The following is a 17917-nucleotide window of genomic DNA, read 5'->3' on the forward strand; positions in this document are numbered from 1 at the left end:
AGTGTTGGGATTAAAGGTGCACACCACCCAGCTTCAAAAATAAAACTTTAAAGAACTTTCTTATCTGTCTCTTACTCTCCTTTTATCTAGCCAGTAGTGTATTGCTCATAAATTAATCTCACTAAATCACACTTCTGATCAGATTACCTTTCTGTGCCTTCCCATTGCCTACAACCTAGTTCTATGTGTCACTGTCTTCCAGAGTATGACTCACCTGCTCCTGTAGTTCTAGTGAGCTCAATATCATTCCTACCCACCCCCCAGCTGACCCATTACATTTCTTTCTGCTTTCATGCCTTTTCTCAAAATCTTTTTTTCCCCCTAGAATTCTAAGCCTCCTCTTTTGTGCTTAGGGAATCTATCATATCCTTTCAAGGCCCAATTCAGATGACAAAGCCCACTTTCCATTTCCATCTGATTATCTACAATTATCTTTCTCTGTCTCAGATGGATTATAAATTTCTTCAGTTTGTATGTCTTCTCATTTAGGGCTATGCTCAGTGTTGGAGCACTTTCCTAGAATTACCAGCACCTAGGTTTGATCTCAGCATTGACAGCAGGGAGAAGGGACGGGGAGAGGGAGGCACAGACACAGGAGGAAACTGTACTCCTTGAAACCCTTTAAATGCTGTTTTACTATAGTGAATACTTGATGAACTTAACTGGTGTTTAGTAAGCACTTTCATCTTCTGAATTTTCTGTTTTCTTGTCTCTAGTTAAGGAAGAATACAAGAGTCCTAAAGCTGAGTGTCAGAATCAAAAGTTGTCTAATAAACAGGTAATTTTTCTTTGACCTTTTTAACAGCTGGATTTTTTTTATGCACTTGGTTGTTGTATAGCATCTAGTGAATTTTGCGGCCTTCTCATAAGCCCATAAGGAATGCAGTGAATATCATAGTCATCTGTCATTTGGATGGATGGTAATACAGCTGGAGTCCACAGTTCAGAATAGAGTCATCTGTCATCCTTGTTTTAACACTTAAACAGTTGAATGGTCTTGAGCAATTCTTAACGACCTCAACTTCTTTATCTCTAAAACAGAAATAAACTATTGGTTACTTAGATCTCTTCTCACGGAATATAAAATATGTGGGATTATCTGTTTGTACATACTGATAGGTTATTTCTCCACTGGAGAAATGAGCCAATTCAAGCCAGATTAGAATATTTTAAAGGCAGGTTTATTGGAAATTTGTTCTCAGGCAGATGAGTTCACTGGCCTTGTGGATGAGGCCAGGGAAGTTACCATAGGGAGTGGGGAGGAGAAAGAGGGAAAGCTGGAGCTGAGAAAGAAGGGGGGAGCGGGGTGAGAGACCAAGGTGTTTGGATTACATAGGGAAGAGTCTCCGAGGGAAGGACAACCAGCCCCTGGGCTGGAAAATTCAGGGTTGGGGGCAGGGTATGCCAGGTAAGGACTGAGAGGACCAGGAAGCCAAGTTTGCTTTGATATATAAAATTTGCACCTGGACCCTTGTCCTTGGGATCAAATATCCCAGCCTTGTGTTGATTATAAATAAATAAGGGACTCTGATTGGCCATGAGTACTTCTTGTTGACATTGGGGTGCAGTTTTGTTTATTGGGAGTGAGCAAAAATCTGGAATGTTGGTGAAGTTCAGGAAGAGCTGTTTTTTTTCTGTGGTCCAGACTGAAGCAGTCTGAAGTTAGGCCCAAGTACCTGTGGAGCTTTCCTGGATGCAGGTTCTGAGGGAATACCTGGAGCAGAAGATAGGAGTTTTAGGAAGGAAAAAAAAAATTTTTTTTTTTTTTGGTGTATATTTGAAATTCTTAGGCCCATGGTCTTGAGAGTTGGAGGAGGAGTTGGGAGAGGGGGCACTGTCCCAAGACTAGGGAAAGGGAAATAGATCCTACCCTCAGGAATGGGCAAGTGTAGAGGGAAACAGGCTGTTAATTGACAGTACTTAGTCAAATTGAGTCCATTTGACTGTGAGGAGGACTCTAGGAGATTCCCTGAAGCTTACAAGAATCTAAATTAATATACACCAGTAGCAAAGTTTAAAAAGCCAAACTGTATAGAGTTAGAATGGGAGGAGCTAAGGTCATACTTTTATTTGTTTTACAGTCTCTAGTTTTTAACAGGGAGCATGTCGATGTGTGAGGTAAGAATCAAAGAGTCTGGCATGCATAATTATGTATATCTTAATGCATACATACCATACTTTAACAAACATTTTTAACGGATCTCTTGGGTTGGGAACATCCCTCTGTGATGAGCACTTCTCTGCTGTGTGAAAAGCCCTGGTTCAGTTATGCCATTGCAAAAAACAAAAAGTGGCCAGACTTGGGATCAAATATTTTTTAGATAAGTTGTCATGTAGCACAAGTTGGTCTCTTAACTCACTTAGGGTAGCCTTAAACTCCTCATCCTTCTGCCTCTACCTTCAAAACAGTACCAAGATTAGAGGTGTGTGCCACTACACCCAGCCAAAATAATGCTTTTAGTAGTAACATAAGATACATAGGTTTGAGAGAAATAACTACTGAAATACAGTTAGGATCTGGTAAGATCCTGTGTCCTGTTTTCTTCTTGATCTTAGGTAGAAGCTCCTGTCTTAAATTCTGACCGGTTAGAAAGAAAGGGCTGTTTTCTTTATTTATTTATTATGTACAGTGTTCTGCTGGCATATATGCCTGCATGCCAGAGGAGGACACCAGATCCCATTACAGATGGTTGTGAGCCACCATGTGGTCGCTGGGAACTGAACTCAGGACCTCTGCAAGAGCAATTAATGCTCTCAACCTCTGAGCCATCTCTCCAGACTTTTTTCTCCTTTTGAAATTGTTCATCCCATCATGAGAGTTCTACCACATGACTTCATCTGAAGCTGGTTATCTCCATTGAGGTGGGAGAGCAAAAATATACAAACCATATCAGTGGTTATTATCTATATTCAAAATTGAAAGAAATCTAAATCTTACTTACAGGTTAATGAAAATAATAATTTTCCCTATTCAAGTTATTAGTCCCTCTTATCCCTTTTTTCCTTATGGCATCAAGAGAAAGCAGTTCTTGGGGCTGGAGAGTTTGCTCACTGGTTGAGAGCATTGTCTGGCCTTCCACAGGACCTGGGTTCAGTTCCTTATTTACATAGCATATACAGACATACATGCAGGTAAAACACCTACAAACAAGAGAGAGAATGCAGTACATAGAATATTTTGCTGAATTTATATAGAATATTATTAAATAGTAACTATAAATTTACTAGCACAAGAAACTTATTCTTTCTTACAGACTTCTGGAGGGTCTGCCAGATGTAATATTAAACTATTGAAGAGAAATGAAAGTCCAGGAACTTCAGAAGCCCAGAAGGTTGTAACTAGTTACCCAAATGCAGCTCATAAGGTAAGAAAATAAATAAGTAAACCCTTTATCCACTGTCTCTTCTCAAACTTTCACATCTAGGAAAATGGTTGACTAAAAGTTGAATTTTTTTAGAGTAAAATCTAGCTTTTTGCTACTTTCTACTTTTATCTTTACACATATTTATTCTTCTAGCCTCAGTCTGAAATTGAGAACTTTTTAGCATCTTTGACTATCTCTAAGGAGAGTGAAGCACAGTCACCTCATCATGGAGAGCCTCCAGAGGAGGGGGAGCATCTGTCGCCACAGTCCTTTGCTATGGTTCGTGTGTTCAGCAGCCTCACGTGTGCGCCCCATGCATCTGGTCAAACCGTCTGTCTCCTCTTGGGTGGTACCTCGTGTCACTGGTCATCAAGTGAGGAGAGCCAGGGTTGCTTGGAGCAGTTTAGCCATTCTTATGTTGTTGTTTTTGTGGGGTTTTGTTTTTGTTTTCCCGTTAGACCACAGAGCCCTGCTCTTTAAACACTGCTATTGTTAAATAGGTTAGAAGTTAAATAGGATAAATATTACTTTGAAATCTGAGTATATTCAGCCTTTGACAATCTAATTGTCTTAGATGAATTCAGTAAGCGGCTTAATTTTTTTAAAGAATTATTATTTTATGTATATGAGTACACTGTAGCTGTCTTCAGACACACCAGAAGAGGGCATCAGATGCCATTACAAATGGTTGTGAGCCACCATGTGGTTGCTGGGAAATGAACTCAGGACCTCTTGGAGCCATCTCTCCAGCCCAAGCATTTTAATTGTTAACAGCAGGAACTCTTTAAAAGAAAGAGCAAAGGCTGGGGAGACAACTCACTACTCAGTACTAGATAGAGCTCTTGTCTAGCTCAACAGAAGAGGGAGAAATTCAGAAAATCAAGAACAATGAATAAGCTACCTGAGTCTAATGTTTATTCTCTTCTCTCCCACCTACCTATGGATCATTTGCGAAAAAGAAAGGAACACGGATGCTTAAAGAAATTCTGAAAATTGATAGCCCTGACACAACAGACAGTAAGAACGATATGAAGAAATTTGATAATGAAGTCCCTGTTTCTTCTAGTAGAAGAGATGACCATGGACTATCATCGCATCCTAAGCCAAGTAAGAAGCTGGGTAAGTAAGTTAATTCCTGTTACCAATAGTGAGTATCATTTCCAAAAGCTTGGTTCATGTGGTTCCTTTGAAAAGTGTGTGTGTGTGTGTAGCACACATGGTGATCAGAAGATAACTTGGAATAGTCAATTCTCTCCTTCCACTGTGTGTGTCCTCCAACAATCACCTTTACCAGTTAAGCCATCTCACCAAATCCATTTGTTTTTTTTAAAACTACGGGCTGGAGAAGTAGCTCAACAAGTTAAGAATACTTGCCACAGGGCTGGAGAGATGGCTTAGTGGTTAAGAGCACTGACTGCTCTTTCAGAGGTTCTGAGTTCAATTCCCAGCAACCACATGGTGGCTCACAACCATCTGTAATAGGATCCAATACCCTCTTCTGGTGTGTCTGAAGACAGCTGTAGTGTACTCATATGAAATCAATAAATCTTTAAAAAAAAAATGCTTGCCACATGAAGACCAGCATTCACATACACAGCAAACATATAACAAGCCAGGTAGCCCATGAATACCTGTTATTCCAGCTACTATAGATGCAGTGAGAGAATTGCTGTCTTCTATCCAAGAAAATCAAGCCCAGGTTTAAGGAAAGACCCTGCCTCAAAGGAATAGACAATGACACTGGAGAATAACCTACATGCTACTCTGACCTCCGTGTGCACACACACATAAAGAAGACATAGGGCTAGAGAGATGGCTCAGGGTTAAGAGAGAACCAGACAGACTTTAGCTCCCACCAGCCACGTGAGGTGGTTAACATCCAGATACAGCTCCAGCTCAAGGGGATCCCATACCTCTTACCTCCTCATGGACTGCCCTCACGCTCATAAACCCATAGGTAGACACACACACACACTTTAAAATCACCTCAACAAAGCTTTAAAAAATTAAGTAAACAAACAAATAGCTACACTTTGAAGCCTGGCCAGGTGTCTCACACATGCAGTCTCTGCCCTTAGGAGGCTAATGCAGAAGAACTGTCATGAGCCTAAGGCCAGCCTGCCCCATAATGAGTTCCTGTTAAGCTTTGGGTACATAGCAATACATATCTGCAGTTTAAAATAATAATAATGATAATTTTGTTAATAAACCTTTTGTTTTGCTTTATTTTATTTTTATGTGTTTTTGTCTTTCATCTTTTTAAGAGAGAGTCTTACTGTGGAGGTGAAGCTCAATGCTGGAATTGCAGGCATAGACCAGCTGCCTTGCTTTGCTTCGCTTTAGTTTGTTTGTTTGTTTGTTTTTTGGTTTTTTTGTTACTGGTTTGGTTTTTGTTGTTGTTTTAGGGGGTTTTTGTTGGTGGTGGTGATGGTGGGTTTTTGTTGTTGGGTGTTGTTGTTGTTGTTGTTGTTGTTGTTGTTGTTGTTGTTGTTGTTGTTGTTGAGACAGTCTTACAATGTACTAATGGTCTAACAGCTAACCTGGAACTCACTGTGTAGATAAGACTGGCCTTGAATTCACAGAGCTCCACCTGCCAGTGCTCCCCCAGTGCGATTAAAGGCCAGGTTTGGTTATGTGCACCTTTAATCCTAGCACTTGAGGACCTAAAATGAGTTCAAGGCTAGCCCAAGCTACATAATTGGAGTCTATTCAAACATTTTATTGCTTGTGTATGTAATTAAATATTTGTAAGCTGTACATCTTCTTATGATAGCTTAAACTATTACAAATATATATGCAAACCTTAAGAGAATATCACCACAATTAGTAATCAACTGTTTTGTATTCTTGCTTTCAGTTTTCATTTCAACAAGCACTATAATTATAGCTATTAGAATAAAGTCTCTTAACTATTAAAAAAAAGAATATCATATCCTCTTTCCTTCATAATTTAAAAATGATTATGTACGTGCTAAATACATTTTTAACTTTTCTAAAAATCTTTCCAATTTATACAATAACCACAATCATTACAAATAACTTGTGATATTAATATATAAACAAAATTGCATTGTCCAATCTATCATAGATGCTATCAATTGATATCAGTATTAAAATAACCAGTATAAAAGCAGAAAAAGCTGTAAATCAATTGAAAAGCATTAGCAGGGGTGTGCACTGAAAGTGACACTTACAGTGTAGCATGTAGTTCAGTGCTGGATGACAGTACACACATTGTTCCTGCACCTTAGACCCTTACATTTAATACTGCACTTATGCAGTAGTCTGCCAAAAACTGACTAGGAAGAATGCTTCCAACAAAACTGAATTTGAACACAAGTTCCTCACAGTATTTAAAAAAAAAAAAAAAGTTTTGAGTTATTCAGTCTAAAGTTATTAAGGATCGAAATCAGGACCCAAAGCAGTGCCTAGTTCCAACATACACCAGTTGTCTTAGTCAGGGTTTCTATTCCTGTACAAACATCTTGACCAAGAAGCAAGCTGGAGAGGAAAGGGTTTATTCAGCTTACACTTCCATATTGCTGTTCATCAGCAAAGGAAGTCAGGACTGGAACTCAAGCAGGTCAGGAAGCAGGAGCTGAGGCCATGGAGGGATGTTACTTACTGGCCTGCTTCCCCTGGCTTGCTCAGCTTGCTTTCTTATAGATCCCAGGACTACCAGCCCAGGGATGGCACCACCCACAATGATCACTAATTGAGAAAATGCCTTACAGCTGGATCTCCTGGAGACAGTGCCTCAAGGGAGGCTCCTTTCTCTGTGATAACTGCAGCTTGTGTCAAGTTGACACACAAAACCAGCCAGTACACCAGTAAATATTGGATAATTAATAATTTTAAAGACTATTAGGAGCCAAGTTTAGTGGCACGTCTTTAATCCCAGCACTTGGAGACAGGGGCAAGTGTATCTCTGAATTTGAGTCTACATAGTGAGTTTCAGGACCTCCAGGGTTACATAGAGAAACCCCTGTCTTTAAAAAATTATATTTTTATGGTGAGATATGATGCTTTCTCTTTTTTTAATTAATTTATTTATTTTATGAGTACACTGTAGCTGTCTTCAGACGCACCAGAAGAGGATTCCATTGGTTGTGAGCCACCGTGTGGTTGCTGGGAATTGAACGTAGGACCTCTGGAAGAGTAGTCAGTGCTCTTAACCACTGAGCCATCTCTCCAGCCCAGTGCTTTCCTTTTTAATGGAATTTAAAAAATACTTTATATTTATTTACTGTGGGGTAGGGTCACACACATGTCATTATGCCATTTGGAAATCAGGACAGCTCATGGCAATCATTCCCCTTCTTCCACCATATAATTTGGGACTCAGATTTAGATCTTCAGACTTGTCAGCAGGTGGCTCTAACCACTGCAGATCCCACTGGCCCTCAAAAGCTATTAGAAATTGATTACATATTTATAATAGTGATAGACATGTTCCTGAAATAGATCAAAATAATTTTTAAGCAAAATGGATAAATTTCAAAACCAAGTATATTTTACTTAATTTTGAAAATGTGAAGAACTTAAGTAGCTGAGAATCTAGCCTGTGTCATATAGCCAACTGGCTCTGTTTCTTTAGGCAAGGTCACTTTACACTCCTCCCCCTTTTATTTTGTAAAGCACTCACTATTGGGGATTGAGCTTGGAGGCCTCAAGCAAGCTAGACAAGTAGTCTACTCCACCCCCTTTTTACTTTGCTTCTGAGGTCTCATTAAGTTGTCCAGGTTGTCCTTGAACTCATGATCTTCCTGCCTCAGCTTCCTAAATACCTAGAATTAGGGATCTGCACCACCAGGCCCAGATGTTTAGTCTCTTTGCTTCAAGGCTCTAATATAGCTGCTCAGTTGGTACTGCATAAGGTGTGGGGTGTTGGAGCACACTTATACTCTCAGCCCTTGGGAAGCGGAGGCAAGAAGATAAAGAGTTCAAGACCAGACTGGACTGTGTAACAAGTCTGAAGGAAATCTTAAGTTTCATGAGCTCAGTCAAAAGTAGGACGTAGCAGGTGGATATGATGGCACACCCCTTTAATCCAGAACTCTGGGAACAGAGTCAGGAGATCTCTGTGAATTGGAGGGCGTCGGGGCTCACATAAGTAAGCTCTACATCATACATAGTGAGAGGACTTGTCTCAAAAAAGAGGGCTAAATTAATTCTTCATTGAAGTACACTTTTGTTCGGGGGTGCTCCATTATACCCTGTTTTTAAATGTTTATCTTAGTAATTATCATTTATAAACTATAACCATCTAGATTTATGCCTTGGCAATTATTTCTTAACCTTTTCTCTTGGTTTTTGAAAACAGAATCTTATTTTGTATTCCAGACTAGACTCAAACTGATGGCAGTCCTTCTGCTTCAGGTTTACAGATGTCAGCCACCGTGCCCACCCAGCCTGTTGTTTTTAACCATTTAGTAGTTTTCTTCTTTATCTCCTATAAAACTGTAATAACTGGTAGCTTGGTCACTGTTCTCTTGCTATGAAGAGACCTCCATGACCATGGCAACTCTTATAAATGTTTATGGCCTTGCCTAACAGTTTCAGAGCTTTAGTCCCTAGTCATCAGGGTCCCTCACACGGCTCTGGAGCAGTGGCTGACAGACACTGAGCCTCTCCTGAGCTTTGGAAACCCACCTTCAGAGACATTCTTCCTTCATCAAGGCCGCCCTCCTTCTAACCCTTCTAATCCTGTCAAACGGCTCACTCCTGTAACTAAACATCCAGATGGATGAGCTGATGGGGCCGCTCTTACTCAAACCACCAGCCCTTACAGTCCGAGATCGGTTCATTCATGTGCATATTCCCTTTGCTTTCTTGATAGCATGTCATATGAACAAGCCTCGTGCTACTAGTGAGTACCAAAATGTGGCCTCCGTGGACAGTGTGTGCTGGCCTGGCCAGGTGCCTCCTGCGTCCACAGCAGTAACTGAGCTTTCTCGAATTTGCTCCCTTGTTGGAATGTCACAACCACATTTCTCCTTTCTGCGAACAGCACAGGTATAGTATGCTGCATTTGATACCTACACAAATATAAATTTTAACTGAGCAGAGCTGACTGAAAATCTTCAGCTAGAAAAAAAAAAAGTGCAGTGGTATGGAGGTTGGTTTGTTTGCATTTGTGTGAGTGTAAGGTTGTGGTTTTGTTTGTGGTTTGGGAAGTTGTTGCTGTTTTTTAGCAGCACTAACTAGGATTTGAACTCAAGGCCTCACATGTAGAGGCACACACTGTAACAACAGAATAGATAAGATACCACGTACAGCTCACTGACACAAACACCCAACTCAAAAGTGAGCAAAAAAAAAACTTTAAATAGACATTTCTAATTCAAAAAAGTAATATAGCCGGACATCATGATACATACCTATCATCCAACACTGGAGGCTGATGTTAGTCTGGCTACATAATCAAGAGCTTGTCTCCAGGTGCTGGAGAGATAGCTCAGTGGTCAGAAGGGCTGTCTGTCTGTTCTTCCACCCACATGATGCACAGACATATAAGCAGACAAAACACACACATAAAAATAAATAATTGTCTAAAAGATCCTATCTCCAAGCATTGTTTTTTGAATAGAATTATTATGTGCTCCAGCAATTGTATTTCTGAATATATACCCAAAAGAAAACTAAGTCTTACAGGGCAGTGGGAGCATGTCTTTAATCTAGCACTCAAGGCAGAGGCAGGTGGATCTCTGACCAGCTGCTCTACAGAGCAAGTTCCCAGACAGCCTGGTCTACAGAGTTCCAGGACTACCAGGGCTATACAGAGAAACCCCATCTAGGAAAAAAAAAAGGAAACTATGCCTGAAGGGTTTGCACTTTACATTTATAATGGCCTAGTTTGTAGAAGATGAACATAGAAGTCTACATCAAAAAAAAATTTTTTTTTTTTGAAAAAAAGTCTACGTTAAGGTATGATTAATAAGTAAATTTGATGTATCTCAAACTGTGGATATTATTCAACTTTAAAAGGATATTGTAATGTACTGCAGCACGAGTGAGCCCATAGATACTTAGTGAAGCAAACCACATGTCTGATGTACTTAAATAGTTGTTTCCATGGCTTGAATGGAAGAGAAAATTATTGATTGATGAGTGTAGAATTATGTTTTTGTTTGTTTTCCTTGTTTGGTTAATTGCTTGGGGTTGGTTTGGGGGTTTGGTTGGTGTTTGGGTTTTTTTTTTGGGGGGGGGGGGGAGGGCGTTGAAACAGGTTTTCTTTGTGTAGTTTTGACTGTCCTAGAACTCACCCTGTAGACCAGGCTGGCCTCAAACTCAGAGATCCCCCTCCTCTGCTGGGATTAAGGGCATGCACCACCACTGCCCAGCTTAGAATCAGGTTTATAAAATAAAAAGATTTCTGGAGATAGATGGTGGTAGTGACACGTAATATAACATTATTAATATTTGTAATGCCACTGAATTGTATTCTTGAAAAATTATTAAGATGGCAAATTTAATGTTACATTTTTTGTGGGGAGAGGTTTCAGAGGCATAGGCAGGCAGACCTCTGTGAGTTTGAGGCCAGGCTGTTCTACATAGAGAGTTCTAGGACTAGGAGACTACATAGAAAGACCTTGATTTCTGTTGTTATGTTGTTCTTTTGTTTTGTTTTTGGTTTTTTGTTTGTTTTTTTTTTTTTAAGAAAAGAAAGATAAGGCACAATTCTAAAATTTTTCCTGAAAACCTGAAACTTAGATAAGATTATCCTGCTGTTAGTCCAAGGAACTGGGTTCCTAGACAGATAATCTTACGGAAATCTGTTTTTTTCTTTTAGACAATGACAGTTTGTCAGGTAAAATTGTCTAATGGCTTACTGGTACATGGGCCGCAGTGCCACTCTGAAGGTGAAGCCAAGGAGAGAGCTGCACTTTTTGCTTTACAACAACTGGTGAGAACAATTCATGAGTTCTAAGTTTTTAAAATTGATGTGAGAGCGTGTGTGTGTGTGTGTGTGTGTGTGTGTGTGTGTGTGTGCGCGCGCATATTCAGAAACCAGAAGAAGGAAGTCAGATCCCCTGGAGCTGGAGTTATAGATGTTCTGAGGCCTACATTCATGCTGGGAATCAAACGTCCATCCTCTGGAAGAGTAGCAAGTGCTAACCACTGAGCTCTCCCTCCAGGCTGCTTATTAGACTCAATTAGTCTCTGCAGAAAGAAAGGTCTTGTTGTTTTGTCTCATTTCTTTTGAATACTTCCTTAGGGCTCCTTGGGTGTGAATTTTCCTTTGCCTCCACCAATATTTACAAATTATCCTCCTGCGGTACCACCTGGAACCATCCCTCCTGGAGCCGTCCCTCCTGGAGCTGTCCCTCCTGGAACCGTCCCTCCTGGAGCCGTTCCTCCTGTTTTTCCCCAACCTACTGGTAAGGTGGTTTGCTTTTCTAAGTATTTATCCTTCGATTCTTATTTTCTCTAAATTCTTTTAAGGACCACATTGTGTTTGGGGGGGGGTTAAATTACATTTTGTGTATATATGCATAATCAACATGTATGTTGATTTTTGTGTTTTGGGATTTGATTGTTATTGTTTTTTTTAAGGCAGTGTCTCATGTAACCCAGACTAGTTTTGAATTTCTAGTTTCTACCTCAATCTTCTGGTTAAGACACCCACCACATCCAGTTAAAGAACTATCTTCAAAAATCAAAAAAGTTTACAACATACAACTTGTAGTTACCTTCCCCCCCCCCCAACTATGTTTAAGAAATTTTAAAAACAAAACTTCTGAGCATAAATAGATAAAAGAAGTATCAGCAGACTAGAAATTTGAAAGCAGCCAGTACTGGTGGCGCACGCCTTTAATCCCAGCACTCATGAGGCAGAGGCAGGCAAATCTCTGAGTTTGATGCCAGCCTGGTCTACAGAGTAAGTTCCAGGACAGCCAGGGCTGCACGGAGAGCACGGAGAAACTCTGTCTCGGAACAAAAAGAAACAAAGGGGGAGGGGGTGGGGGGGTGAGGTGATCTGAAGACAGTGTCAGTGAATGAACAGTTATTGGCAACTCCAGAGGAATACATGAGTAATAGAAAAGGAAGGAAGGAAGGAAGGAAGGAAGGAAGGAAGGAAGGAAACAAACTTAAAATTTCTTAGAATTAAAAGACATGCATCTCTAGAATGAAAGGAGCAACATTATAATAAAGAAAAATAGATTGCTTTGAAATTCAAAATACCAGGATTAGAGTCATGGCTCAGGAGGTAAGGGCATTTGCTGCAAAGCCTGACAGCCTGAGTTAAATCCTATGTCCCACATGGTGGACTGAGAGAACTGAGCCCCACAGATTGTGCTGTGATCTCCATACAAAGATTTCTGAGATCTCAGTAGTCTGGCTTACTAGATTTTAGTCACTCTGAATAGGAGTCTGCATTTCACAAGCTCTTCAAGTAGTTCAGAGAAACAAATAGTTTTAGGATCACCAGTTCAGTGTGCTTCCAGTAGCCAAAAAAAAAAGTCCTAGAATTACAGTGCTAGAATAGAAAAGAAACTCTACCTGTTCCTTGAAAGTGATTATATTTCAGAATTTGAGCTTCGGAGCTTTTTATATGCTGTGCTCACTGTGGAAGCCACTTAGCATTTGGTAAGGTGAGAGCCTTGTGATCTTTGTTCCCAGACCTTTCTTAAGTCTATACTTACTTAAGTCTTTTCTTAAGTCTATACTTACTTTCTTAAGTCTTTTCTATACTTTTTCTATACTTCAAGTGCGTATATGTGGTCATAAAACCAAACAAATAGGATTTTGAGAATAAGAAGGGCCAGAGTTCTCAGTCCACACTACTTTGTATTAGCAAGCCAGGGTCTTCTAAAGGAACCAAAATGATTCCACGGCCAAGTCCAGCTTCTTCCAAGTCCCATAATTACAACCATTCCTAAAGGTCATGTCAGCATTGGTACACTGTCCTCTATAGGCCAGCATCAGGATAATTGCATTTCTGTAGCTAGTTCATGGTTCTAAGAAAGGAGCCCAGGGATGACTGGTACAGGAGACAAGAGCAGTTAGAGTTGCCGCCTGAGCTGGAGAAGCTAAGAAGGGCTAGCAGAGAGGAGTCTTAACTCTCTGGATATTGGTATTTTACAGCTAATATAATGCCTTCATCGTCACATATCTTTGGCTCAGTGCCATGGAGACCACCAGTGCCAGTTGCTGGGAATACCTTCCACTGTCCTTCATATCCTGGAGCCATGCCCTTGGCTGGAGGGATGCCAGGCGGAGTGCACAATCAGTTCATACCTCTGCAGGTGAGGGCTGCTGGAAAGAAAATTATAGATTTTTTAACAGTGTTACTTTTTTTCTTTTTCTTTTCTTTTATAATATTCAGAACAAAACTACTGATAAAAACTTACCTAGTTAGTACTTACCAGTACTGACTAGAAATATTGTTTGTATGAATGAACTAGACTGGTCTCTCTGGTCTGAATTTATATTCTAATAAGTAATACTAAGTGTAGCAAGTAATATAAATATTTTTTAAAGATTTATTTTGGTTTAATTATGTCCAAGGAGGGAAAGTATGTTTACCCAAATTCAGGCACCCTGGGAGACCAGAGACATTGGATCCCCTGAAGCAGAGTTAGAGACCAGCAGACATGGGTACTGGGAGCCAAATTCAGATTCCCACTGAGCCATCTCTTCAGCCTCTATTATAAATATTTTGTTGCTATTTAATAAGTGGAAGTCAAAATCAGCAGTGATTAGCAAATATCCATGGCCTAGTTTATGGTATTTTCTGACATGGGCTTTGTGTGCGTGTGTGTGTGTGTGTGTGCGTGTGCGTGTGCGTGTGCGTGTGCGTGTGCGTGTGCGTGTGCGTGTGCGTGTGCGTGTGCGTGTGTGTGTGTGTGTGTGTAGATTGCTAGATAATTAGTTAATAATGCTTTTATTCCTCAAAGGTTACCAAAAAAAGAGTTGCAAACAGAAAGAATTCTGAGAACAAGGAGGCCCAGAGTTCTCAAGCCACGCCACTTCAGACTAACAAGCCAGGGTCTTCTGAAGCCACTGACATGACTCCACAGGAAAGTCCACCAGCCCCTTCCACATCCTCTCAGGCTGCTCCTCAGCCTGTGTCTTCTCATGTTGAAACTGCCTCCCAAGGCCATGTTGTGTCCCACCAGAGGTCAGCACCAAGCTCCTCAAGAAGGAAATCAAGAAAACTGGCTGTCAACTTTAGCGTTTCTAAATCTTCTGAATAAATTTGGTACCTGGGAATTAATTTCTTTTATCTCCATCTACCTTTTTATAAATTGATATCTATGTGTCAGAAATGTACTATTTTAGGATATGTTTAGATTAAATATTTTTTATTTTTAAGTTATCAGGCACTTTTCATGCTATTTAAGACTATATATCAAATTGTGCACTTTATATATGTGCAATTTGTTGTACATCAGTGATACCTCAATAAAGCTGTAAAAGAAGAGAAAATTAAATCTTATATTAAAATAAATATCAACCTGAGCATGGTAATTACCTATGAACATCGTGCTTGAGAGGCTGAGACAGAAGGATTGCCATATATTCAAGGTTAGCTAGGGCTACATAGTGAGTTCCTGGCCAGCCTGAGACCTTGCTTCAAAAGCCAAAAGCTACAGTAAATATGAGTGGTCTAAATGTTGAAATGTACCACTCTGACCATTGGCTTCCTCATTGGAAGGGTCCTTGAACTATAAATTAGTCATTATCTTATCATAATGACAAGCTTTTTTACACTATTATTGAGGGATAACTAATACAGCATGAATTAGGCCTAGTAATTTCCTAAGTATGGGTTTTATTTGTTTGTAATGATGGAGCAACATGACTAAGAGAGTGGCCCGTACTCTGTCCACAGCAGTCTGTTGCCAAAGTCAGTCCCTCAGATGCTGTGGAGCCAGCATACATGCCGGCCGTGGCCATGGAGCCCTGGAGCTGGCTGGTGCGGTCAGTGCTGCTTTGTTCTGCATCTTGTACCAAAGCAACCTTAGAAGAGTCTCCAGAGCATTCATTTGACTGCTTCAGACTAGAAATAACAATCTAGATTTGAAAATTAACGAAGTTTTTTTTAGATTATTCAAGAACCAGCATTCAGAATTCCTAATAAAATTAAGTTTCAAAATCTACAGGGTACAGTGATTACAAATCAGTCTTCAAATAGAGTACAGTACAGAACGTCAATTGCTATTCTTTTTTTAGGCTTCTTGGGTTATATTTGCTTTTTGATATTTTTTTTCTTTTGAGATGGGGTCTTGCTGTGTAGTCCTGGCTGGCCTGGTACTCATGGCAGTCCTCTGCATTCTGAGATTCCAGCGTGTATCACCACACCCCCTTGTGTGGCTTTTTCTCTGCTTACTTCACATATGTGAAAATTCATGTGGGTCTATGTGTAGAGCTTCCTGGGACTGGTAAAAATGTAAACTTCTAAAAAATTCCAAGATGTCTTTTTTTGTGGACATTGTTAGTGCCTGTCCCATTCTGGTTGTGCACTGTAGCACCTGCTGAACTACTCTGTGATGTCACATTTTGTCTCTGCATGTCACTCATGGGTGTGTGGTGTTCACACTGTTGAAATGATTTGGAATTTATAATATTTTCTTAAGGACATCAGGGCGTGCATTTATATATAAACATATATTTACCTTTTAGTTTTGTGATATGCTTATATTTTTAAAGAGTAAAATGATCAGACTTTTTAAAAAGTAGGAACCAGTCTTTATATGGAGCTGCTTATTGTGTGTGATTTAATTTAGGTCATTGAAAACTCTGCCATAAGTCTTAAAATGGTCTTACTGTTTTTTAAAATGCTGATGTTGAATTCCTTTCTCTGCTGATTTCAGTGTTTTTTAACGATGGCAGGATATGTGTACACTAGTAGTGCCTTTAGTGGAAGAGGTAAATGATCATTATCTTTAACTTCTATGGTCATGTGAATTTCTGTAACTTTGTTTTCTGTCAAAACAGAAGTTGAGCTGTGTGTCAGTGGGCAGTACTCCTCACATGCACTGGGGCACCGTGGGAAGGCTAAGGCCCTTCTCAGTGTTTGTCTTTGTTGCTCACAAACTCTGTTTTCAAGGGAAGCATCCATTGTAGACACAAGGGGAAGTCCAGTTATGACAGTGCTATGGTACCTCCTTCCGAGACCTTTAAAGTGTGTAGTGTTTGTTATCTCACTTACATTTACTGTCCATGCACTCACTCCTGTGGATGAATCCACCATGGTGTACAACCATGCCCCTGTAGAACACAGAGGAAGTTATTCTGAAAATTCCATGAGAAATTTAGTAAACACAATGCCATTGAACCTGTTAAGATGTTTCTCTAAAGTCTGAGCATGACAGCGAGCTAGTGATTCTATATGGAAACCCAGGAAGAGTATTTGACCTTCCTTTTAAAAATAAATAAAGTCTAAGGGTCAAGCTTGCAAAGGAAAGAAGAGAGGATTCCGTACTGACAGATAGGGAGCGGTGGCACACTCTCTGTTCCCCTCCCCTCAGCATCCCAGTCCAAACACAGGAAGTATGCAGCCTCTGTAAGATGTGAGAGGACAAGACTGCCTTAGCAGCAGGGTGCTGCAAGGACACTGGATCTCTCTCATGGAGCACATCTCTGAGACATACTTGGGCTGTGGTAACCATATAGTTTTCCCTGTTGGGATGAATCAGTCTGAAACCACTCTCAAGCTTTTAAAGTATGTTCAGTCAGCTGTTGAATTGAAGAACCTTTGATAGAAATGGTGCACTGTGGTCACAGAAGGAACCGTTTCCCCAGATCGTCTGTTTCTGTGTAACTAGAAAAGTTATTTGATTAAGCCTTCCTCTCCTCACTGGAAATTATTGTAAATATCTTTGTTCAACAAGTCTTTCTTTGTTAAGCTAATTAAGTTCATTTGAAGATGGGTCTTTTCTTCCATGGCTCCCTTTCACAATTTTGTACATTACCTGGTCAGTGCGTTAACTGACCTAAGGACTGCATAGACTAAAGGCTTAAATATCTCAACCTCAGTTGTACCCAAACATTATTTCCTCTGAGCATCAGTTTAAATCTCAGATTTTCCTTCTCTGGGCATGGTAGTGCACGTCTCTAGTTCCAGCATTCTGGAAGCTATCTCTAGCAGGAGGACTGTGAGTTCAAGGCAAGCCTGGGCTATGTGGACCCTGTTTGAAAAAAAATTCTCTTTACTTTTAAAATCGGCCAGTAAAGAAGACTGGAGGTATTTCCCTCCTTCGGTGACGAAGTGAATGAAGGTATTGCTGCCTCTTTCCTTGTATTTCATTTCCGTACGTATGATCACATGCTCACCTTGTGTCCAGACAGTTCTAGATTCTTGGTTCTCTAGGGAGGAGGTGAAGAGAAGAACACAGGTGAGATCCGTACTATTTGCAGACTTTAATGTACTGACTTAGCTCAAGGAAATGAACTGGTCGCTTTCTTTGTGCCCTTTTTACTTATCTGTTCTTTTTGAATCAGCACATATTTTTCATAGTACTTATCTAGTTTCCAACTTATATGGCAGAACTCCAGAGAAGGCAGGTATCACAGTTCTTCCCAGATAAATGTTCTGTGTACCC

General features: G+C 40.2%; 1 protein-coding gene across 1 annotated transcript in view; it reads left to right on the forward strand.

The window, feature by feature from the left end:
* Xrn1 (5'-3' exoribonuclease 1) overlaps positions 1–14586 on the forward strand; it is a 97705-nt gene extending 83119 nt beyond the window's left edge. Inside the window, exons 34-42 of the mRNA XM_034483748.2 lie at positions 717–778; positions 3255–3365; positions 3519–3644; positions 4325–4484; positions 9205–9380; positions 11158–11271; positions 11584–11746; positions 13455–13615; positions 14267–14586. Of these exons, the coding sequence (XP_034339639.1) occupies positions 717–778; positions 3255–3365; positions 3519–3644; positions 4325–4484; positions 9205–9380; positions 11158–11271; positions 11584–11746; positions 13455–13615; positions 14267–14566 (1373 nt within the window). The 3' untranslated portion in view covers positions 14567–14586. The remainder of the gene's footprint in view (positions 1–716; positions 779–3254; positions 3366–3518; positions 3645–4324; positions 4485–9204; positions 9381–11157; positions 11272–11583; positions 11747–13454; positions 13616–14266) is intronic.
* The last annotated feature ends 3331 nt before the right edge of the window (positions 14587–17917 follow it).

This window comes from Arvicanthis niloticus, chromosome 21 (assembly GCF_011762505.2).
Source record: "Arvicanthis niloticus isolate mArvNil1 chromosome 21, mArvNil1.pat.X, whole genome shotgun sequence".
Taxonomy (NCBI): Eukaryota; Metazoa; Chordata; class Mammalia; order Rodentia; family Muridae; genus Arvicanthis; species Arvicanthis niloticus.